At 35.4% G+C, this 24,924-nt stretch overlaps 1 protein-coding gene across 7 annotated transcripts in view; it reads left to right on the top strand.

Moving 5' to 3' along the window:
• Positions 1–24,924, top strand: part of SYNE1 (spectrin repeat containing nuclear envelope protein 1) — a 287,050-nt gene that overhangs the window by 89,504 nt on the left and 172,622 nt on the right. For all 7 annotated transcript variants that reach the window (XM_061988999.1, XM_061989000.1, XM_061988996.1 and 4 more), the window contains 20 exons: positions 273–425; positions 1,538–1,681; positions 1,995–2,168; positions 3,653–3,811; positions 5,441–5,605; positions 6,210–6,344; positions 7,218–7,376; positions 7,615–7,823; positions 8,085–8,193; positions 9,435–9,599; positions 10,616–10,783; positions 11,723–11,899; positions 13,173–13,313; positions 14,768–14,928; positions 17,696–17,846; positions 21,015–21,242; positions 21,777–21,875; positions 22,908–23,095; positions 23,201–23,324; positions 24,214–24,380. In XM_061988999.1, the coding sequence (XP_061844983.1) occupies positions 273–425; positions 1,538–1,681; positions 1,995–2,168; positions 3,653–3,811; positions 5,441–5,605; positions 6,210–6,344; positions 7,218–7,376; positions 7,615–7,823; positions 8,085–8,193; positions 9,435–9,599; positions 10,616–10,783; positions 11,723–11,899; positions 13,173–13,313; positions 14,768–14,928; positions 17,696–17,846; positions 21,015–21,242; positions 21,777–21,875; positions 22,908–23,095; positions 23,201–23,324; positions 24,214–24,380 (3,176 nt within the window). The remainder of the gene's footprint in view (positions 1–272; positions 426–1,537; positions 1,682–1,994; positions 2,169–3,652; positions 3,812–5,440; positions 5,606–6,209; positions 6,345–7,217; positions 7,377–7,614; positions 7,824–8,084; positions 8,194–9,434; positions 9,600–10,615; positions 10,784–11,722; positions 11,900–13,172; positions 13,314–14,767; positions 14,929–17,695; positions 17,847–21,014; positions 21,243–21,776; positions 21,876–22,907; positions 23,096–23,200; positions 23,325–24,213; positions 24,381–24,924) is intronic.

The following is a 24,924-nucleotide window of genomic DNA, read 5'->3' as shown; positions in this document are numbered from 1 at the left end:
TGAAAATGACCCAAATCTTTAAAAAGGCTGTCCTCTTGTACAAGTGTCATTCTTTTTAGTATTGTCACTATTAAAACTGATGAAGCTGATTAGTGTCTAATTAATTTAGAAGATTAATTTCCATTATTTAGTATTTTGTTGAATACAATTTTCCAGCAAACAATTGCACTGAAGACATGTTAATTCTCCTAAGTAGTTTAATTTAATTGCCAGATATCTCATTTGGGGTGGTTATTTCTTTGTTTGTTTGTTTTTACTTTACATTTTCTTAGTATGCTCGAGCAGATGAACTGGACAAAATGAGGAAAGAATACTTGGATGGTGTTACCCATTTGACAGCTTTTATTGATGGAAGCAATAGGAAATTTTCACTGCCTGTGGAAGTTTCCTTCCTTGATGTCAAAAAGTTTGTACAAGATTTAGAAGTAAGTGTCTTCCTTCCATTCCTTTCTTTCTACTTCATAAGAAAGAAATTTGTAACTACTTGATTCTGTTAACCTAAAATGATTTTATTACACATTTCCATTAAAGTGGTGCTTTTTTGTGTAATTTCTGATATATTCAATATAAATTTAATAGCTTAAACAATGAATTTAAATAATAAATTTAAATAATATATAAATAGTAGATGGTTCATATAAATTAACTGGTTGACGATAAACATACTATGAGCCAGCAGTGTACCCTCGTGGCCAAGAAGGCCAGTTCTGGGATACGCCAAGAAGAGTGTAGCCAGCAGGTTGAGGGAGGTTCTGCTCCCCTCTATTCTGCCCTGGCGAGGCCTCATCTGGAGTATTATGTCCAGTTCTGGGCTTCCCAGTTTAAGAGGGACAGGGAACTTCTGGAGAAAGTCCAGCGCAGTGCCACCAAGATGATCAGGGGACTGGAGCATCTTCCTTTTGAGGAAAGGCTGTGGGAACTGGGGATGTTTAGTCTAAAGAGGATCTCTAGAGGGGGGATCTCATTAATATTTGTAAGTTTATAAATGGAGGGTGTCAGGAGGTTGGGGCATCCCTCTTTTCTATAGTATCTAGCAACAGGACAAGGGGTAACGGATGAAGCTGGAACACAAAAAGTTCCATTTGAGCACAAGAAAAAATTACTTTACTGTGAAGGTGAGAGAGTCCTGGCACAGACTGCCCAGGGAAGATGTGGAGTCTCCTTCCTTGGAGGTCTTCAAGACCCACCTGGATGCGTTCCTGTGTGACCTGCAGCTGGACCTGCTTCTGCAGGGCGTTTAGACTAGACGATCTCTAAAGGTCCTTCTAATCCCCACCATTCTCCTCTCTCCTCTCCTCTCCTCTCCTCTCCTCTCCTCTCCTCTCCTCTCCTCTCCTCAAATCACATTTAGATGAGCTGGCTGTTGCTCTTTGGCACAGTTTTCATACATTGGGAGTATGATCCAATATCCAATAAAATCTGTGATGAAAAAATTGATAGTTGGAATGTCTGTCTTTTGTCTCTTGAGAGCAGACTTGTATTTCCTATGAATGCAAAAATGCTGGTTTTGAATTACTTTATTAAATGTTTGTTCCAGGTTATTAAGCAGAAATTGCCTGCAATGGAAGCTCAGTACAAAATGGTTGCAAGAACAGTGCAACTTTTATCTAAAGAAGTTTCCCAAGAAGAAGCCAATGAAATGCTTGGAACATCGACAAGGATCAAAGAACAACTGAACAAGGTTGAATACTTTTTCTACTATAGATTTTATTGACTGTAGAAGTAATAAATAGTAAGCACCCCTACATAAATGCTCTTATATAAGCATTTGATAAAATATATAGTTACAATAATAATAGATTGATTCAGGGAAGAGAACATATTACTTCATTCAGACTTTCAGACTACTGTCTTTAAATTTAATATTCTTTTCTTTAGGAAGTAATACAGGATCAGGATTGATTTATCTTCAAAGAGGCAATAAACCTGCCTGTAGAGGAAACTGCCGTTTATTGATTATTTTTTAAATAATTCTTTTTCCTTAAATGATTAAGGTTAAGGAGTATTCCTGTTCACTGCTGTATGAATGCCAGCATCTGCTGTCTCCACTGGAAGAACTGGAGAAACAAATCACACATTTTTATGAGTCTCTTGAAAAAGTCAATGAAATAATTTCTATTTTGGATCCTGAAGCACAACCTACAACTGTTCTTAAACAAAAAGCCCAAGTAAGTTTCAAAAGCATCTTACAAATATCTACTACCTCTGAATATTTACAGTTAGCTTTCTAGGAATTTGATTTGAGACTTGGTAAGCTGAGGAAATGTTTCTTCATGATCAGGCAACAAACATGGCCTATAATAAAGTCACCTAGGCATAAAAATACCAAGATTGGAACTTGTATTCCCTCTTACTGTCCATGGTTATAGTCCAAGAACTGTTTATAATATTTTTTTATATGTTACAAATTGGGCTAAGTATTAGAAATACATTTGGTGTTTTATTAACAGGAACTTCTTTAAGGTTTCTTGGACAATTATAAAAGTTTATTACAAGTCTGTAAGTCATTACTTTCAAGTGCATTGTAGTACAAGTGCCATATAGAATGTTAACTTTTCTACCTGACCAATAAAAAGCTGAAATCTTTCAAAGCCATTTACAGACCTTTTTGGGGAAAAAAACCCTAAGATATTTAGGTTTTTGTGTATTTGTATAGAGATAGATAGATAGACAGATAGATAAGTAAAAATTAGTTCAAGGTTGTAATGACTCTAGAGATTGGGCCAATAATTCAACAGAAAGTGTCTGTTCTTCCAGTGTCTTCAAGCTTTGTTTGTATTTCAGTAAAAGGTGACCTGATGATCTTGAATCAAGCCGGTCCATTTCTTTTTGCTAGTAAATCCTCTTCCATTTATGAACTCCAACTGAAGTCCTGTGTCCAACCTGCATGTCTACGAGTAGCTGATATGAATTCTCCTTTCCTCAGCTTCTGAAGGTTTACTTGTCTCAGAATGTCACAATAAAAAGACGTGTTTTTTCTGCAGGTTTTTGCCAAGAAACCAAAATCTGTTATTTGAAGAGCACTAGTTTCTGCTGATCAGACAGTAAAGAAAGATTTATGCCGAGGAGTAGAGTGTTCTTTCAGTAGCAGAACAGTTTCCTTACCTTGGGGTTTTTTTTAAACCTTTTTTCAGCCTGTGAAACTTCATGTATGTTTTCTTTTCTTCTGTCTTCTTTTTTACATTTAAATATACTTCTCATTACTTAATGGCATTTGTAATGAAATCTGAGTTCCAATAGCTGTCATAAAAGTTTAATCTGTGAAAGGCAAGAAATGTTAACATCTCAACCTGCTACTGAGAGCTACTGATTGTTTTCACTGCTGCTTACTTACAGTTATTCCATAAATACAGGCATCTCATAAAATTAGATCATAGAATAATGTGTTGACCTGCCTTTTCTACAATTACTCAAAAGGCTTGGGTAACTATTCACGTCTTTTTATTTATTTATTTATTTTAATTGATAACTAGAGTTCTGTTTGGGTACAGGACTCTTCATACAAGGAGAAAGTTGTGTGGTCTGCATTATCCAGTGTAACATTTTGTGTAGTCTGTTGTGGTGCTTTGACCTCGTCCCTTTTTTCTCATTGTTAAAAAATATTGATGTTATTTTACTAGACAGTGGATATGTGTTTTTTTTTTTCTTTCAGGATTTGGTAGCTTATCAAGAAAACTGCAAGAAAGATTTGTCCCTGATTGAGAGAAATAGTCAGAGTATCCTGCAGAGTGTGGCTTCCACTGAAGTGTTACAGCATTTCCATCAGTCAACATTTCAAAAGAAAGTTACACAAGTTGAGATAACTTTTCAGGTAATTGTGTCATGCCTTGGGGCAGCTGATCCATTCTACTATATCTCCTTTTCACCACTCTGTAGCCACGGTCATAAAGAGCTCTCCTCTCTAGTATCAAGCTATCAATTAAGGATTTGGTAATAATTAGGTAAATAATTGGTAATAACAATTAGGTAATAAGCGGTCAGAGGACTGATGGTCATGTTCTCAGTCGAGTTATTCAGATGTGAGCCTGCCTGAAAGAAACTCAGGATTTGAGAACTTTCACGTGTCTCAGGCTCCTTTGGAACCATGAACCCAAAATCTACCTGCATTGGTTTTTGTTTCTCATGACTTTATTATCTTGGCTAATTCTTTTGTCCTAAATTCCCATATATTCCCTTTCAGACAAATCATAGAAGATGCAAACTTCTACAAATGGTACTGGGCTATGTAGTTCCTCAAAAAATGCAGTGGATTGTGAATGTAGAAAGTTGCAGATATGTATTTACATTTGTTGATGTAAAGATGCATACTTTGGGCTATAAATCCCGCTTATCTGTAGAGCTCTATGTTGTTATTAGCCACATTGATATTTTCTGGGTTACTAAGCCCCAGTCTAGCCCTCTCTAGCATGCAATGGATCATTATCTTGGAGACAGATCTTCAGATGCTGGTTTCAATTACTTTTTTTTTTTCCAGACAATTATTATTCAGTATAAGACTGTCTAAACTGAATTTTTAGCTACTGAACTAGATTGGACTGTAGGATCTCTAGAGGACCTTTCCAACCCTTACCATTCTGTGATTCTGTGTTTTTTCTCATGTAAAGAATATATTCCTATATGGCTCTACTATTATACATAAATTTGGATTGGGAAATTTTAAAAAGGTTTTGCAAGATGTTTAAGTTAAGAACTATTAACTATTAAGAACTATTAAGTTAAAGTCATTACAATTTCTTACACTAGGATTTGTATTCAGTGAGGATGGTAAAGTGTATGGCTAATAATCCAGTAAGAAACCCTACTACAATTGAACTGATGGACCGTTCATTTCTTCTGGTAATTTTCATTAGTTGCTTAGGGAATTCTAGCCACTGGATAATGCAATCCTATCAAAGCAAGAAGATATCAAAGTAGCACCTAAACCACAACATTTACTGTTTTTTTTTTTTTAAGTGACTTTCTGTCTGATTATTTATCTGGCCCACCAGTGACAGTCATACAAACCTCCTCCAGCTTAGACCTGTAGGTAACGTTGAACTGGTTGAATCAATAGGTCAAAGCACCTTCATATAGAGTCACGCAGGAGGAGTTAGTCTGGTATTAGGAAAAGTGGAATAGCAAGCTTTTAACCATACTAGGTGATTTCTATTTGAAAGCAAGCTTTAGGAAAGAAACATTAGCCAAATGGAAGTGTTCTCAAGGTACTGGAGATACCTTTATTAGAGCACTACTCAGTTTTTGTTTGTGTGAAGGATTACATTAGCACAAACCTCAGTGTTAAAAATTGGGAAAATGGAAGCGTGAAAGGGAGAAGCATGTGTAGATAGCATGTATTTGAAAGATTGACACCAAATTAATTTTTGAAAGATCAAGATAAAAGATCATGGCAAATAAAAATTGATGAGAATGCGCTAGCTCATTTTCTTTGCTTATAACTCAGAATATGATCAGGAAAGCTGGTGAATGGAGAAAAAACATAGAAGCAAATAGCCGTTTGATGAAGAAATTTGAGGAGTCTAGAGCAGAACTGGAGAAAGTAATACAGATTGCCAATTGCTGCTTAAAAGAAAAAGGAAATCCTGAAGAACTTCTCAGGAAACATAGCGTGAGTAAAACCTCTGGCCTTACTCAATGAAATCATGGTATGATTTTGTATGACATACAGGTGAAAAGCCTACTTAATTTTAGAATGAATGTGAATTTCAATCACTTAGAGAATTTGTTCAGATCAGGTCAAAATAGTGTTAACACTGAAAAATAAAACGGAAAAAAAAAATCCCTCCTCTTACTGGTGAATGTAAGCAACCAGAACATGAAGAGAGAAGAGCCCCTAGAAATTAGTGTTGGCTTTGCTGATAGAACTGTTGAGACTGAGGACACTACATTTTGCCAGTCTCATGCATCTACTGCTTTGTTTTGGGTTTTTTTTCAGATTAATATCTGTGTCTATACTATAAGCCTTACTTATACATGTAGTTTTAAAATTTAACCTGTTAAAATTATATCTCAGTGTACTTGTTGAGAATAAATTAATTTGCTGGACTTTAAATGGCTAGAAATAGTTCTTTCCTTAGTTTGAGTTTCAGTTTTTCAATGCAACAAAAGTAACCTTGAAACTTTGAGTGTGTTAGGGAACTTCATGTTGGCAGGTTGCCATATCCATAACCAACTTCATCTTCTGACCTTCTCACTTTCTGCCTCAACTTCAGGAATTCTTTAACCAGTTTGACCAGAGAGTCCTAAATGCCTTCCTGAAAGCATGTGATGAACTCACCGACATCCTTCCAGAACAAGAGCAACACAGCCTGCAAGAAGCTGTGAGAAAACTCCATAGGCAGTGGAAGGTTAGTGACATTCAATGATGTCTCTGGAAATATTTAATCTTAACTTCAGAATGTTTTGCATGGCCTGTATGTTGAGGATGGAGGTTTTTTTAATTATTTGGCTTTGTGTACAATTGGGGAAAAAAAAAATTATTTTACAATATTAGGTACACTTACATCTACAAATACCCTTGTGAAAAAGCCCTGTTAAGTGATCAAAAGTTATGAAATTTGAGAGATTAATAACAAGAATTTAATTTCTCCCTCTACATACAGCCATGGTACCTGTGTTAAGAACATCTGTTGAGAAGAGGTGCTAGTTTTTTCTTACTTTATGCTGATGTTGGATGATTGCAGTTACTTTCCCAGCCTTAATAAAAAAAAATTATAAAAGATCAGGCTATGAGTTTAAATTTTGTCTTCTGCCAAAGGCTCTAACAACCGAACAAACATTGCTCATAAGCAGTGGCTTTTTTTTTGTCTGCTACGGCATGTTGCAAGTCAAAGCTGGAGTGATGGATGAGTGGTTTCTCACTAGCCCACAAACAGGAACCTGTGGAAGCAGTTGTGAATCTAGTTTCACTATTATAGTTGCTTTATTTTTTTATATAGGAAATATTTGGTATATCTTGCCAAGAATCAAAATGTCTCTGTAATGTGCTGTATACACAAATATTCTGGTCCCAAAACTTTTGATGTTTTGATATAATTAAAATATTGGTAACAGAGTTGCTTTATTTTCTTAAAGGAATATGGAGAATCCACCATCTGTTCATGCATATAAATGCTTTTTTTTTTTTTGTATGTAAGCAGTTTTTAGTTGTAACTTTACACTGAGGTGATGGGAGTAGTGTTTTATCTCTGTGCTTGTTTATTGCCTCTGTGGGTGTGTAGGATCTTCAAACAGAAGCCCCATATCATTTGATCCACTTGAAGATTGAAATACAGAAAAGCAAGTTCCTGGTCACAGTGGAGGAATGCAAAGCTGAACTAGCTCGACAGAACAAGGTGTTGTCAAGAGAAGGCAATGAAAGAATGATCGAGGAACACATGGTATGAATTTTATGCCACTATGTGTGCATTTACAGAAATACATTTCAATGTCAGTAATAAGTAAAAGGTCTGACCAACTCTTAAGCCACCAAACACTGCACAACTGAACCAGATCAGTCATCAAAGCCTTTCACCCAAATTTTTATTTGAGCTTCATAGAGTTTTTAATATATAGATATGGTTTGTGATTTCTCCCGATTTGTGTTTTTATTGCATTTTCTGCTTTGTCTCCCATCAGTTGTTCTTTGGTGACAAGGGACCTTACCGGCTCTGTGAGAAAAGGCTACAACGGATTGAAGAACTGTGCCAAAAACTGCCAGTTTCTGATCTAGTGAGGGCTACGTTGGAAAGCTGCCAACGAATCCTGAAGGAGCTCAAATCCCAGATAGACAGCACATACTTAAAGCTAAAAGAACACTCAGACACATGGAAGGCCTATGTGAACAGGTATCAGCCCAATTGCTAGCTGGATCTTGCAGAGCTTTATGTGTGGTCACTCCTCTAAATGTCGTTATAGATCAGTACCACGTAAACAATGATGATAGTGTTATGTTCAAGTAGAAAACTATACTTCATGTAGTAATTCCACAAATTACAGCAAGTTTTTGAGTGGATTTTCTAATATTTGGGTTCAGTTTTACATTTAAGTGGTGGGGATTTTTGTCTAACTTTTTTCCTTGTTTTTCATTATGTGATATTTTATTTCAGATTTTCTGAATTAGCAAATTGGATTTCATCAACAGAAAGAGAGCTAAAGAAGTTAAGGGAAAGTGTCAGTGATACTGCCAAATACAAGCAATGTAAAACATCCTTGGGGGTGAGTCCTTTGCTTATATTCTAATAAAGCTACAGTCATTGCTTCTGGGAGTCTGCATAAAGCATATTCTGCAGTAATGCAACTGTTTTACTGTGAAGACCATAGTAGTTCTTCTGATTCCTGGCATTCTTAACATTTCCAAGAGAAAGTTCCAAATGCAACAAAGTGCCATAAGTTCTTGCTTTTAACAGCTTAAAGAATGACAGGTCTCTTTACCTATATATTTAGAACATCCAAAATGTAAAAGCAGATAGAATATCTGCCCCTCATGCTGCTGCGTGCACAGTGCTGCACAAACAAAAGCCAAAATTTTTGAACTGGGATATTTTGAAGGATCAAGTTGCTGTCTTACATTTAGGGAAATCTTCTATAGTAAAAATTTCTTTTCTACAATAGAATAGCAGAGGAGGCAAAGATAGTCTACAATTCACTTTTGGTGAATTGGTGACTGGTAACAGAAATGGTAGAATAGTTGGAGATTGAGTCATTTGACTAAATTAGTTTTAGGCAATAATTTATTGTGTCCCTTGGGACCTAGCTTGACTCTTCTTTGATTTTTTTAAATGTTTTTTTATTTCACATACTAGGAGCAAAAATACAAATGTCACGTACTGTAGGAGTTTGTGTGAAAATCACAAGCAGGTTATGAGGCCAACTGTGCAGAGAAACATAATTAGGTTGACCTTGATAAAGCAGATGGGCCTTTAGCTTAGTAGGTGCTTCTGCTCACAAAAGTCTGACATATTCAGGTTCACTGTTGACAACTTCTCATCAGCACTGGCATAAGGACATAAATTAACCACTGTGTGAAAAGAGGGAATAAAGAGCTAATTGAATAGGAAAAAAAATTACAATTCAATTTATGAAAGTCAACATTTAACATTCAAATGGTAGCTAAAAAATTTGGTCAATATATGGAAAATATATGCACAGTATCTACTGTCTATCTTTCTGTAGGTAAAAATGTTAGTTTGTGGGGAAAAAAGCACTCCACTGCTATTTTTAAAAAACAGTCTAACAAATAGCAGTGGAATAAAGTCTCTGGAGGAAATGCAAAAAGTCTAGCCACTGAATGGAACACAATTAAATACAGTATGCAAATAGAAAAATACTACATTTCTGGAGTTTGAAGGTAAAAACAAAGGTGGTGTGTTTAAGCTACTAATCTTTGAACTGGTTCCATGAATGCTACTTAATATATTTTGTTTATTTGAAGACAATATTTTTTGATTCTTCCATAGGAAATTAGGAAGCACATTCACAAGCAGGGAGAAAATCACAGCTGGCTGAAATCTAGACTTGCTCTTTTGACTGCAGTATGTCCTGATTTGGAGGCCAAAAAGACAGAGGATGAGCTTTGTAAACTTTCCAATGACTTCAAGGGACTCCTAGATTTGCTGGCTGAGGTACAGTGCAAGGGACACAAGAACTCTCCATTTACTGTGTCACATGAAATGACATCAATCATATCTTCACAAGCATATGTTCCTTACTGTATTTTTTTTATTAAACTGCAAGCATTCAGCAATGAAAAGCTCATTTGTACTCCCTGGGTAACAAAACCTTGACAGTCAAGGCAAAAATACTGACGTTATTATAATTAATCTTTTCCCTCTGCAAGGTTGGAAAACATCATAATAAATGTCTCTAGAATCGAAATGCTAGTATTTTATAGAGGCAAAAGATCGTTTTCTAAGATAGTTCATAGTGAACTTTGGGGAAACCATGATGTACAACAGCTAGTGAATTTTCAATCTATGTGTCTTTTATGATGAAATAATAAAGAAACTACTGTGAGGTAGTTTCAAATCATTAAGGATGATCTATCATGCTCTGAATTTGCAGGAAAAGCTGCAGTTCTCTGAGGTCTGAATGATGTTGATACTATAACTGATGAAATCATGCAAAGTTTCTAACTGATCAGAAGCAAACCCTCTTAGAATCCACTGAACTCTTGAATTCTGTGAGATCTCAAGGAAGTTACTGCTTAACAGTTTTCATAGTAAAAAAGAAAGATCAGGAGAAGCTTAGAAGATCTTACACTTAGAGGGCAGAACAGATCCATTTGAATAAACAGTTCAGGATATATAGTGTTCAAATTCCACTGTTAATGTCAACTCTTCTGGAAGCCTTTTAGGTGTTCCAAATGTATAAAAGGATGAGAACAATGTATATTTTATAAGGGATCACCAATAAGTGACTGTCACAAACAGCTGTTTACCTTATAGCAATATAATAGGGAGTATTTCTAAATAAGAGAGTTCTCCTTGGTCACATTTTAAGTCTACAGTCACTCTATCGATGTAAAGTTGAAGATGTCATGAATGTTGTATTTTTTGAAAAAAATATTCTGAATAGAAATGCTCTTAAAATATAGATGTGCTTTTCAAAACAAAATATGTAAAGTTATCTGTAATTATAGATTGAAAAGACTTTAGGCACTGTCGGAGACTGTGTCCAGTACAAAGAAGTAGTTAAAAGTGCAATTGAAGAGTTAATCAACAACTCTAAAGAAGCACAATCAGAGGCTGACAAGATCCTGGATACAGAAAATTTATTACAAGCTCAGCAACTACTACTCCATCATCAGGTAGGGCAATTGCTCATGTCTATATCTTTTTTTTTTTTTTTTTAAGGTAGAATTTATGTAACTATACAATTTTTTTATGTCCACTGTTACAACTCTTTGTGACGGGTTTTTATGGGGCTGCTTTTGCTTGGTAACAGGGAGAGGGGGCTGCAGTGCTAGCCCTCATAAATAGTGCACAAAACTTCCCCCAGCTCTGAGTTGGACTCAATTCTGGCCCAGCTGAGCTATCTGTCATCACTATTCCAGAAGGGGAATTTGTAGTGTGTAGGAGGAGGTAGAAAGATGGTACAAGATGGATGCATCCATATGGACCCCACAGTCACAGAAGGAGGAAGGGAGGAGGACCTCTGGACTGGAGGTCCTCCCCCTTGCAGCCCACGGTGGGAGAGCAGCTGTTCCCCTACAACCCACAAAGGGCAATGGGAGTTCCTGATAGTGCTACAAAGCAAAATGCATCAAGGAAATAATTAAGCAACTTGGCCATTCCCTTACTGCTCTCTAACTGCTTTGATCAATCTGCGGATCTAGCCTGCGCCCCACAGTGCAGAGCAGACGTGGGTGCTTCCAGGCACTCATGAGGAATGTGTGCACCTCTGGCTACTGTTCCAGTTGCTCAACTGTTAGGTTTCTGCTTTCTAGAATATTGCTTTGGATAAATATCCATATATGGCCATTTCATTTATTTGGATAAATGGCTATATATGGCCATTTCACTCTTTCTCTCTCATTTGTATGCCTCAAAAGATGTATACACATTTTTGAACCCAAGGCATACACTTGATGAGTGTATCAGACTCACCAGAATACTTGACACAGTTTATCCATTTCTCTGTAACTCTCATTGCATACTCTTGCAAAAGCAAAAAGTGGTTTCATTGTGCCTCAGTTTCCCAAATGAGCTAAAAAGTCTAATTATTACTGTTGGATTAATCCTTTTAGCAAAGGACGAGGAGACTCCGTGCAAAGCAGCAAGATGTGCAACAGCAGATTTCCCAAGCTAAACAGTTACAGGTTGAAGGCGGTCTGCCCAGGACAATGCAAGAGGATTTACAAAAGTTGGAAGGAACATTGCAGAGCATGCAGCAGACTATGGAGAAACGTGAAGACCAACTACAGGTGGGTCCTTTGCCAGTAAAAATAAACCCCATGTTTTCTTCTTTTTTTTCCTTTTTTTTTTTCTCTTAGTAAAAACCTCAATTTTTTAAATGTAGAATGTCTGAGCTTACTTTCTCACTCCTTATTCTTGGTCCTTGGGATTTTCATGATCAGTATCTCCATGTAAACTTCTTGAAGTTACTGGATATCTCTTAATTAATAAAGAAACAGCATTTTGTTTTGAAGTGTTTAAAAGTCTCAGTCATTCAGTTATAATTGGTATTTTAAATAATTTCTCTGTGAATTTATTTTCAGATGGGCTATCTCCCTTGGTTACTAAAGATGATGTTGCCCTTTAATTGACAGTCTTTAGTCTGGGTATTCGAGTAAAAACATCTGATGATGTGCAAATATGATCCTCACAGCTAGTGTGAGGAATACATGCCGTTGTCCTAAATTTAAAGGGGAAAAAAAAAGTCACAGAGATATCAAATGGATTATTTGTATAACTAATCATTGGCTGAACTGGGATTAGAATTTACAGCTTTCTTGTGCTTATATCTGAGTTGTCTTTTACATTTCTCTAAGCAGAATGTTAATCTAACTGTCCATTGTTCGATGAAAATGTAAAAAGTCATCAAATCTATTTCCCATGATAAAATACAGGATAAAAAGCATGTTTAAAAGAGCTCAAATAACTTCTAATGTAACAGTTTCTTTTTTAAACCATTTTTTCTAAGGAATCCTGTATATAAAATATTAACTAGAGCTTTACTTTACTTCAGAATCAACGATATATTTGTTTAAGCTGCCATGATTTTTGTGACTGGTAATTAAGAGCTGTATAGTAATCAAAATTCTACATTATCAGAAAAGAAGAAATAGATCTCTATGTGTGAGTTTCCTATGAGTAGGGATTTTCTTCTACTGTTTTACTGTACTTTATTTCATTAGAGAACTTGAAAATCCTTTTGGATATTGTTAATTACTTGTCACCGTAAGCACAAACACCTGCATTTATTTCTTCAGTCTTTTTATAGCAAGTTCAAGTGTAAGATTTAAATAGTGCTTGCACTTCAGAAAATAGTGCTTTTCCATAGCACAGTGTGAATTAGTGAAACTTTAAGGCTTCAGAGCAGATTTATCTCTAGAGTAGATGGCATTTCAATAGAAATTGGTTTATGTCACGTCTTTCATTTGTCCTTCTTCAGTAACTTAAAATGAAATTCTTTTTTCTCCTCTTTGATCTTTGTGTCTCTGTTTTGGCTTGGTTGTTTTTTTTTTTTTTTTGTAGGTCACGATAAATAAATGGGAGCAGTTTGAAAGGGACAAAGAAATAGTAGTAAAATACCTCAATCAAGCAAGCTCTGCACTTGAACGTATCTTAAACTTCAGCAGTTTAGAGAGCCTCTCCTCAGAACTGGATCAGACAAAGGTATTTGCTGGTTGAAGTACAGGAATCAAGATACCTTTCTGGTTTGCTTGGTAATACGTAGTGGGCATATTGCCTTTGATCTTTGCATGGTTTCCTGTTAATGCCAGTGCAAACTGTGTGTAGAGATTAGAGACTGTGTAAACTATTTAGAGGTAAAAAGTTATTTTATGAAAAGATCATGAAGAATTACTTAAAAACTGCATCAGAAGCACAAGTATGGAAGTTAAAATCATTTTGAGGACCTTGATGCTACACAGTGTAAACATCAAGCACAGGACTGTCCACATCAATAGTGTGCTTTTTGGCAAGGTTATGTGGACTGAGCCAGCTAGCACTGTTTTAGCCCTACAGAGAAAAAGGAGAAACTCCTACAACATGAACATAAGCCATAACATGCCACTTGCCCTTAATGACCAAGAATTATCCCAGCCCATTTTCTTTACTAATACAGACATAATCATAGAATCATGGAATGGTAGGGATTGGAAGGGATCTTTAGAGATCATCTTGTCCAAACCCCCTGCAGAAGCAGATTCAACTAGATCAGGTCGCATAGGAACATATCCAGGCATATATTCCTATGTTCTCCAAGGAAGGAGACTCCACGACCCCTCTGGGCAGCCTGTGCCACTGCTTCCTCACCCTCACAGTGAAATAATTTTTTCTTAGGTTTAAGTGGAACTTTTTGTGTTCCACCTTCATTCCATTACCCCTTGTCCTGTTGAGAGCTACTATAGAAAAAAGGGATGTCCCAACCTCCTGACACCCACCCTTTAGATATTTGTAGATGTTAATAAGATCTCCCCTCAGTCTCCTCTTCTCTAGACTAAACAGCCCCAGTTCCTGCAGCCTTTCCTCATATGAAAGATGTTCCATTCCCCTGATCATCTTGGTGGCCCTGCACTGGACTCTCTCCAGAAGTTCTCATAATACCAATAATTTGCTTTTCTAAGTGCCGTGCTTTTCACACTGTTTTTACCCTTTGAGGAATCTGTTACTAAATGATACGTTTCATTATACTTAGCATCCATTGTTCTGGTGTATGGATTTAACGTTTATGACAAAAATAATTGCTAAACCAAATGAAATTACAAGCTCCAAGACACTGAAAAATCATCTCTGTAAAAGGCAGGATTTAAAGATTAAGTAAAGAAACATGTGATCTTCCACAGTTTCTTGAAGAGCTATAGACAAATTTTAATTCATTAAAAACTTTTGGACAAAAAAAACCCTGTTTTCCTCGCTAAATTTTATTCAAGTTAGTTTACTCAAATGAACATTTCTTAAATACAATGTGAAAATAACTTTCTTCATAGACTGTTTTGTATTTACATATTCGAAGTATACATGTAAGACACAGGTACTTTTTCCAACCAGAAGCATTGAGGAAAAATGCTTTTTGTGTAAATGTATGAAAATGTTTATAGTTGTATTAATGTTTTGCATCCTTACAGGAACTTTCTAAACAGACTGAAGCAATGGCAGTCCAGGCTGAGAATTTGGTGAAGAATTCTTCTGAGATACAACTGGGTTCAAGGAATAAACAGTCCCTTCAGCAACAGGCAAAATCAATCCAAGAACAAGTGAAAAAAGTGGAAGTTACTCTTGAAGAAGAGTATGTTCTTAACAAGTCCTAATATTTATTCTCTGCTATAAGATTGTATCAGATTTCTAGGACACCTTGTCAAGATTTTGTGTTGTCTCATCAGCTCCATCATTTACAGCTTGCTGTGACATAGTAACCAGGTTATAGCACCAAATATGTCAGAGTGTGTGCAAATAAAAAGAAATCTTGTTAAATAGTATGTAGTTTATGGAAACACTGTTAGTTACATTTAACCTGTCACTTACCTTTAAGCCTCAGACATGTGAAGAAGGGAAGATTAAACTCATTCTTGAGGTACTGTGCTCTTTTAGAAAGAAAAATCACAGTGCAAGCATGAGAACAGCACAATATAATACAACAATATAATACAATACTTGCCTCAGTTTTCAGTATTCAACTTTTGCCATAAGAATGTCAAGAAGTGCCTTCATCTTAGCTGAATGCCCAGATTTTATTTCATGGGCAATATCAAAAGCTGCTTTTGCTGCAAAGAAAAAAAACACAACCCAACCCTGAAGCATTATTTGCCAAATTTTGTTTAAAAATTGAAAGTTCAAACTCCAAGAAAATATTGTTAAATCCTGTAAATATTTCTAGCCTTTTGTATTTGTAAAAATATCACCCCTTTTCTCAAGTGAGTAAATCAGTTGAGAGCTCAAGTTACTAACTTCAACTATTGCTATTTTCATTTTATCTATAGGCACATTCAATTATATGTGTGTAAGAAATTAGTGGTTTTTCACATATTAGATCTCATAACACAAGTCATGAATATATGTGCCAATTCTCTGTTGTCTTACTGGAATTAATGTGTAGAATAAGTTACTGTATAGGCTGAAGCAGGTACCACCACCTCTATCTGAATACGAGCAAAGAGCAATGCCCACATTATTGGGTTTTTCCCCCTATAAACCTTAGTCACACTAATCTGGCTTTAATTTGGTGCCATTTTCTTCCTGAAGTGAAAAATAATTTTTAAACTGGAGTAACTAGCCTGTGCAGCAGATGTAACTGTCTGATTATTGTTGGTCTAATTTTTTTTTTTACGTAACATTTTCTCCAGTATGAAGTGTTCAGTGATTTCCAGAAAAATTCTGCTGTATCTTACTGAATATTTTCATCATATTTTACATCATTTTCTCCTATATTAGAGAGAAAACTCGTATAATTTTTCAATTGAATTCATCCTTGCAGCAATGAACATTCACTTTTTTAATGTCGTCTATTTTTAAATGAAAGCCATCTATATACCTTTTCAATGTAGATATGAAATAGATTTTAGTTGAATGTGTGGATTATGCAGAATATCTGTGGTACTGTGACAGATAATAAAAAAATTCTTTCTGCAAAACATGCAAATACCTACAACTGTCTATAGTGAATCTGCAGAACATATATTCAATGTGTAAGAGTTATGTTGTACTTTGCATCGTCAATAAAAATCTTAGGCAAGTAGTTTAAAGCAAATATATTCCAAACACATATGGTACCTACTATGCCAATAGGGAAAGAAAAGTTTGAGCATCTCTCTGTAGTCAGCTAGAGAGCAAACTTCTGTTTTCCAAGGAAATCATGTATAGCAGTGTGGTGCATTTGAGATTGTATTTTTTACAGTCTGTATCTTCCTTATAGCTGTAAGGAAGGCAGATACAAAGGCAAAAGATTTTCAGCTGTTGTGACACTGATTTGGTCCCTTGATTCTGATTTCCATCTGTATTTTCTTGAGCTGGATATGAGTGAAATATTTTTGCACTTTATTTTCCTACAAATTTGAATTTAAATACACTCCTACCAGTAAATGGTTATTGACAGTTCCAGTTTTGTTTCATTTTGAAAATAAATAAGAAAATATAAAAAAGTCAATTTTTACATTTTTAGACTACATCTTTTCTTAAAGCTTCCTCTAACTTTAATGAGAAGAGGGGGAAAGAAATCAAAAGCCTTTTATCATGGAATGGTTTTTAAGGCTATATTTAAAAGGAAAATGTATTTTGGAATTTTGTAATATTCGAACTTTTCTGATGAAATTTAATATTTTCAGTGAAATAAGAAATGCATGCTTTGCAAGCTGTATTAGGGTCTGCATTAGCATTGGTTTCTTTACAATGATTTGAAAGGAGCAGAAGCTTGTATACTGGAAGTTAACGCTTTTAAGCCTTGTAAGGTCCTTAGACTTCTTACTTGTGACAGAAACAGGATGCCTTGTTTACTGTCCCAGATCTATAAGAATCAGCCATAATCTGTTTAGCATAGCTGTAATGTATGTTTCAAAGAATATAAAGCTATTAACTTTGAGGTAGTTGAGTTTTATCTATTGATTCTTTGGCTTGAGATGAAATCATTTGCATCAGTTAACATAAACTTCCAATACAATGTGGAGATTACTGTTATTACAAAAACAAGTTTAATAAAGCAGTCAAGCATTGGTGAATGTATGTACATCAACAATACACTGGTTTTAATCATTCTGTTCTAGTGACTAAATTACATCTTTGCACTCAGTTATTTCAATTTTTAGATATCTGATCTAATTCAGTATAATTTCATAGGAAGCATATTTATATTACTTTTCCTGCTATGATAGATACTTGATCTACATAGAGCTGATGAATGAAACCTCTTAGTGTCCCTAAAACCTCTTGATCCTCTAAAACCAAGAGTTTTTAAAATTATCCTCCTATAGGTTGAATAAGATACATTTTTATTCTAGCTAGAATATAGACAGCTTCCTTATATTAAACTGTTTATTCTTTCTAATTGATTTGGTTAATTTTAGTATTAAAAGCATGGAAATGGTGAAAAACAAGTGGGATCATTTTGGCAGTAATTTTGAAGCTCTGTCCACGTGGATAGCTGAACAAGAAAAAGAACTGGAAACTTTGGAAACGTCATCATCCCCTTTGGACATACAGATCAGCCAAATCAAGGTGATTAGTTCTTGTTATGTTTAGTATTAAAAGGCCATTTATCTGTAATTTTGCTAGAGGCCAAATGGGAGAACAGACATTTTACATGTTTCAGAACATTTCAGATGTAATGATGACACTCTTTGTACACAAATATATCAACTACTAAGTTTTTACAGAAACTGAAGGAAAATTCCTATAAGATGCCTTCTCTTTTAGCATTTAGTTTACGTATATGGAGCCTTTGTGTATATGGTTAAAAATATTATTTATTTTATACTCTTCTCATTTTTTGAGTAATGTCTGGTGTTCAAAACAGCTATATAAATACAAGGTATAAAGCTTTTTTATTTAAAACATACGTCATCTAGTGGATATGGAACGTGATTTTAATTTTGCAAGCTAAAGTTATGACTTGATTTATGTATCTTTTCTGCTGAAATAATAAAGAAGCTGTTGCTCTTGATAGCTTGCAGCCATATGTACCATTTATTGCTCTATATGTGCAGTGTCTTAAGTTCTCTTTACATTCCTGTGAATACATAGTTTAGTTTCTTATTGTGAACTGAGATGCATATTGTCTCCAAGCACTGCGTTTCAAGGGCTGACTTCCCATCTTCCCACAAAGAAAAACGTACCTTCTCTGAAACAGCATGTTTCTAAGTGGACAGATTTTTTTTCAGTGTGCGGAGTACTCTGCCATTTCCTTTATTCTGTGACCTACTTGCTCTTCAGAATGTGCACAAATGTGCAGCTGCTGGCACTCATGGACCAGATTGACACTAAGTATTTCCAAAGGATCCCAGAAGGCGCTTGTTTGATGTGACAGAAACAGTTTGTCTACAGATTTTCCTGGTCATAATTTGATCACAACTTTATATACATCTCATAAATAAAATCTCTTGATTTCATCATTGAAGGATAAAGCAATGCTTGAATTCTTGTTTTGTCACCACAGCAATTAAAAACAGTTTCCTTGTGAAGTAATGCATATGCAGTTATTCCGCTGGCATACATTGTCACATTATCACACTTTTCAGTAGTTTAATAGACAGAATTTCAATGGTTAAGACTGAAAATAATGTTTAAGCCCTCCTAGCCAGTTCAAGCTAATTTCTCTGAAAGGACATTCCTTGCTATATATGCAGATAAGCAGTAACTTTTACACTGCTTTACAAGCTTCTGAAAATTCCACTGTAATTCTTCCTCAGTTAAACATCATGACAGAAAGAAAATGGTCAGCCGGTAATGTTTATAAATGTCTGAGTGAATAGACACATAGCAGAGAAAATCCTCCATTTAAGGCCTAGGGAAATCCTTGTAACTCAGGTGAACAAGCTAGCTTCGTGAACTGTGATATGTGAAATGATTCCCCTTACCTCCATAGCTGGAGGTCTTCTTTAGCAGCATTGCTTTGTGCCTAATTTTAGAGAATTTGGTATGCTTTTTCATTTCCTGATGAGTTACTCTGTGTCACAAATCTAATCAGCATACTTAGTTAATACTTATTAGTAAAGAATATTGCAACGTGAGACAAAATAATAAAAACCAGCGTGTTCCTTGATATCTTTGGCTAACGAGATAAAAAAATCTCAGGTCAGATGAATCACACATAACAGTGGTAATATTCTACTGTTAATGAAATGGATTGCAAAACCACAATGACTTCAGCAGAGCCAGATTTTCAGCTACGCATTTCTCAAAAATTCCTGGCCAAACAAAATAACAGTTATCACCAGTAGTTACCATTGGTGGCAGACTCAGTGAGAGTTTGAAGGTCTCAATTATCCACTTTCTTTTATGTAACTGAGTGAATTTAACAGAATAGCGTGGGAGTGAAAAAGCGCTGCCTCATTTGTATCTGCTGCATTGTTAGGTAATTTCAGCTTCAGGGCTGTAAAACCAGTATTTTTCCTCAGCACCGTATTCTCATGCAAAAAAGATATTTTATAATCCAAATTAATTCAGAATTTACTGCATAAATAGATACTATAAATGCCTATAACACCACTATGTGATTCTATGATTTTTTTTCTGTGCTGTCACCCTACTAAATCCAGACTAGATTTTGCAGTAAGCCACTCCTTTACAATGGCAAGAAAGATACTATATTTTTATCACAGTTACAACAGAAGATGGGCACTTTCTATGCTTTTGAGAGTCCATTTGCAGGAAAGTTTTTGGTTGTTTTAGTATACATACATATATTAACATTTCTAGATCTCAGAATGCTATTGCATATTTCAATTTCAAAGAGCAGTCCTGGCTCTTTCTATTACCTCCCAATGAGTGTTTTTCACTGTTTTTGAGAAGAACAGCATACACCACAAAATATGATTTCTGAGTTTGTTGATGCTTATTGAATAAATAGCCACTAAATTTGGAACATCATAAGTTTCTGTATTGGATATTGTAGCTTTCAGGTTTATCTCTACTTTGCAATAGAAACAAGTGCAAAATATCTGGAAACAGTAGCTGTCATGCAGCTGATGCAATTTAAAGACAGTGCTAGTTGGACTTCATGCATTTACTAATTAACATAGGAGATGGTTGAAAAGTACAAGAGGCTATTATCACCCTTGTGTCATGGTTTCCTTTTTGTACTGTAACATGGTTCTTTATTTCATCCTCTATCTGAGGGCAGACTCACCTTACTTCATCATGTAATTTAATTTATTCTTTATTATACCATAGAATTTTAAAATAGAAAATGAAAACAATCTCTGTTGTACTTCAACTCATAACATTTTTTCTTTCCTAAATACTTGAAAACTTACCAAACACAAGCAATCAACTGTTAGGGTTCAGTTCCTTAACAATATAATTTTCAGTTATACACTTACTTTTTGGCATCTTATATTTATTTTGAATCTTTAAGAGAATTGTGAAGAGATACTAAAATATGAACCATCTTGCCTGCTTACAAAAGTATGCACTTTAGCCAATTCTAATAGCTCTTCCTAGGCACTGTTCTTAGGCTGTTTTTCAAACGTTTTCCACTTCTAATTTAAAGAGGAAAAGGCAATTTACAGGGCATGTTAAAGACTTTTGCAACTAGTCATTTCAAGATCTGTCTGCTCTTACTTTTTTAATGAAGAATATTTTTAGCTGAAGAAGGAAGTAGAAAATAGTATTCTGATAATTAAAAACCTCTTGTGCTTCTTTCTTCACTATTACTTTATATTTTAGGTTATTAGTAAAGAAATAGATTACAAAATACCTGGAATCTCAGAACTGGAAGAGGAAGCTGAGTCTTTTTCCCAGTTTATTACCTCTGGAGAACGTGCACATATTAAAGCCAAATTGACTCAGGTCAAAAGGTATTGGGAAGAGCTAAGAGATCATGCACAGAGACTGGAAGGAACCATCACAGGGAATGCAACAGCACAGCAGAAATATGAAGAAAGTCTTAAACAGGTAGATAATGCAAAATATAATGTATTATTTGCAGCAATTTATAGAATTTTATCTTTGTTTTTCCAAAATTGAAGATAAAATGCATATTATAGTAGGATAGACTAGAATATATGTAAGGTAAATGCAAGATGTAAATGCAAGATGTGTGTAAACTTGTACTTTGAATGACACAAAAAGCAGATTCAGGAAGACACTAAAATATACACACTTGAAAAATTATGCTGTCTTTTAGAAAACCTAAGTGATTCTCCTGGATATTGTGCTAATAAACCACATCCATATTTCTTATAAACACTTAAACTTCAGTCTTGGGTTGTTAGTAGATCATAAGGAAAATAATTTAAATATTATTATTGCCCCCATCACAAGTTGCTAAGCACAGTTAGCATATTTTAACTTCAAAAGGCACTCAGCACTTCAAATGCATAGACATATTCTTTTAGCAAGCACTAAATATTTAAAAGATGTTATTGAAAGCATCATTTATGTGTTTCCAGCTGGTTTTAGACTTTCTGATTTGCCTTTTCTTCATAGGTGCAGCAGACAATGTCTGAATTTGAAGCTAAGCTAGCTGAGCCTCTCACAACGTGCTCTTCATCATCAACAACATATGCAACCCTTCAGGATTTCACGGTGAGCATGTGGCCAGTGATTCCTGGTCACCAAGTCCAGGGAAACAGTGCTACACTGACCTCCTCATAGAAATGCTAGTCCAGACCAGGAGCTACCTGATTTCGTACAGTCCAGGGTTGAGGCAGGAGGAGGCAAAGGCTGCCTGTCAGGGTGGGCAACCTCAAGAGAAGCTTAAGCAGACTTCCTCACCTATTCTTTTTTCTATTTCAGACAGGCTTGGGGAGATTTTCCTCAACTCTAGAGAAAGGAAAGCCTAAAAGATTGAACTAATCCTTCAGGTTCTTGGTTTTAATTTTATGCATCTAAAGCATTATGAAAAAAAAGAAGATAAGAAATATGTGTTTGACATTTTTCCTCAAAGATTTTCAGTATAATTTGTGATTTTTAAAAAAATCTCCTTGGAAGTAGCTTTTCTTTGACAGAGTTTCGGCTGACATTGTTTGAGACATTTGGTTTAGTCCATTACAAGAGGAAAACAAGCATTGGATTGGTATTCAAACTACAAAATTTTAGAGAATTTCATGTAGCATTTTTGTTGGTGTCTATAAGTTTGTGATGTGTTCTTCCCACAGTAATCATTGTCTTTCTTGATGATAGGACAAGAGGAAACAGCCTCGAGTTGCACCAGGGGAAGTTTAGATTGGATATTAGGAAAAAGTTTTTCACTGAGAGGGTTACAAAGCACTGGAATGGGCTGCCCAGGGAGGTGATGGAGTCACCATCCTTGGAAATATTTAAAAGACATATAGACGAGGTGCTGATGGACTTGGTTTAGTGGTAGGCATAGCAGCATGAAGTTAGTGGTTGGACTTGGTGATCTTAAAGGTTTTTTCCAACCAAACTGATTCTATGATTCTGTAACGTGTATCTAGGAAACATCTGAGCGAAATGTAAGCTATGCAGTGACTTCATGGTCTGGTAAATGTAACATGACTTCAGACTTTGAGCAGAAGTACAGAATTTTCCCACTGTCGTTACCATCGCTCTGTTGTTTATGTATGTGACTTCTGTTTTCGTTTACATGTTCATTAGGACTTTTGTCATATTGTGGAAAAACTGAGCAGTGATCTGGCTTCTCTATCAGCATGTGCCCGAAAAGTGACCAACAAAGAAAAAGCTTCTCAGGAGGTTACAGCATTACAGCAGAAATATGAAAAGGTGTTAGAAAGTGCTAAAGAGAAGCAGACATTATTAGAGACTCTTCTGGCTCAGTGGCAGAAGTGAGTAGACTCTCCTGCCTGTTGTGATGGACACAGAGACATTCCTGTGGTCAGTTTGTGAGACTGAAAGGACAATTTGAGTTGATTACATTGTGATTTTGTTAGGCGGGAGAAGGAGCTGTCTGCTTTCCTGACCTGGTTGGAGGGATGTGAAGCTATAGCCAGGCCTTCAGAGAAATATGTTTCTGCTGACAGAGTTAAGCTGGAAGGTGAACTGCAGTCGCTGCAGGTATGTTTCAGCTGAAAGATCCTTCTTCTGCATATCCTTTTTTTTCTGTTTTTTTTTTTTTAAAGGATGAACTTGATGAATTGTAACCTGGCAACTCACTTTGTCCTTGGCTTTGGAAATGTCCTAGGGGTATTTGTGGCTGTTGTTACAAATCAAAGACAAGAAAATGACAAGAATGTAATTTGCAAATATGTACCAGTTGAAGAAAAATAATGCCCTAGTATATCCTGTTATCTGTCAAGAAGGGATGTTGGTCATCTGCTTACCAGTGGAAGTTGTTCATATGACAAAAAGCTCCAAAGTTTCGAATTCACTGTGACAATCTGATTGCTGATTTTTTTAAGTCAAGTCTTTCATCCTATTCTAAACTATGCCTTCCCTTGGAATTTTTGCCATTTATTTTAAGATTAATATGAATAATTTGGCCAAATGTAGCATCTTTTATACCTTCTGTGAAGCCAATGAGTCCATAATTTTAGTTTTAAATAATACTGAAGAGAAGGAAAATAATTTGGGGGTTTGGTTTTTTGTTTAGGCCAATTTTTTACATTTCTTTGCAATTGTATTGCTTCACACAAAGTATCTTGCAAAACTTATCTTCTATTTTAGCTGCTTTCTTCATACAATACAGCAGTGTGGAAAGGTCATACTTTGTCCTAAACATGAAAAAAAAACTTTGATGCATCCTTACTTAGTGAAATTTAGCTGTCTGAGAGGTGCTGAGTACCTGCTTGTCCTAATAGACTTCAATTTCTCCAAGAATTTGACTGTGCTCATTCACTCATCTCAAAGTAATATACTGAAAATGCCTATTTTTATTATTGTTCTTATTTTGTATAATATGATGGCATATTTGATCTAAAGGCTGTACATTCCACTGTTTTCCCAGAATTTGTGTGCAGATACTACGTCTCATACTTCAGTCTATGCAAGCCTGTTACAGTTAAACGAGTCACTATTCCCGACAGCTTCCAAACAGTGTGTGAAAACAATAAAAGAAACATTTGAAGAGCTGGATGAGAGGTGGAAGGCTCTACCACAAACAGTTGATAAAAGGTTTGTGCTTCAAGTAGTTTATTACATGTTAAATGAGAGTAATAAATGTCCAGATGATATCCAATTCTAAAACCCATTTTTACACTATTACCATTAGGTAAAAAAAAAGATCTAAGATTCATATTGAACACTAAGCTCCAAGGAGTGGTGTGTGGGAAATCTCACAGCTATATCATGCTCTCATTTCAGCATAATTGGTCCCCTTTTTTTTTTTATAGAAGAGTTCTGTTTGAAGGAGTGTGGGGCGGGAAATGAAGCTAGTTTTGCATTTTCTCAATGATGATTTCCCAAGTAACTTATTAAGTTACTTTCAAAATCTGTAAAATCTGTTTTTTGTTTTTTCAGTTATATACTTCATGGTGTGCAAAATCACACTACTATCTTTTTAAACCTTCTTTGAAGTTTTTGTTTGCCATAAATACTATAAATGTTCAATTGTTAGGCTGCTGGACATGTTAGGCTCAGGAACACTGCCTCATTTTTTGAAAATGTTTGTTATCATACATTTACATTTCAGTTGTTTTGGTGATGAACATACGTGTTT

This window comes from Colius striatus, chromosome 2 (assembly GCF_028858725.1).
Source record: "Colius striatus isolate bColStr4 chromosome 2, bColStr4.1.hap1, whole genome shotgun sequence".
Taxonomy (NCBI): domain Eukaryota; kingdom Metazoa; phylum Chordata; class Aves; order Coliiformes; family Coliidae; genus Colius; species Colius striatus.
The sequence above is the reverse complement of the archived record's forward strand: the minus strand, read 5'-3'. Positions and strand labels throughout refer to the sequence as shown.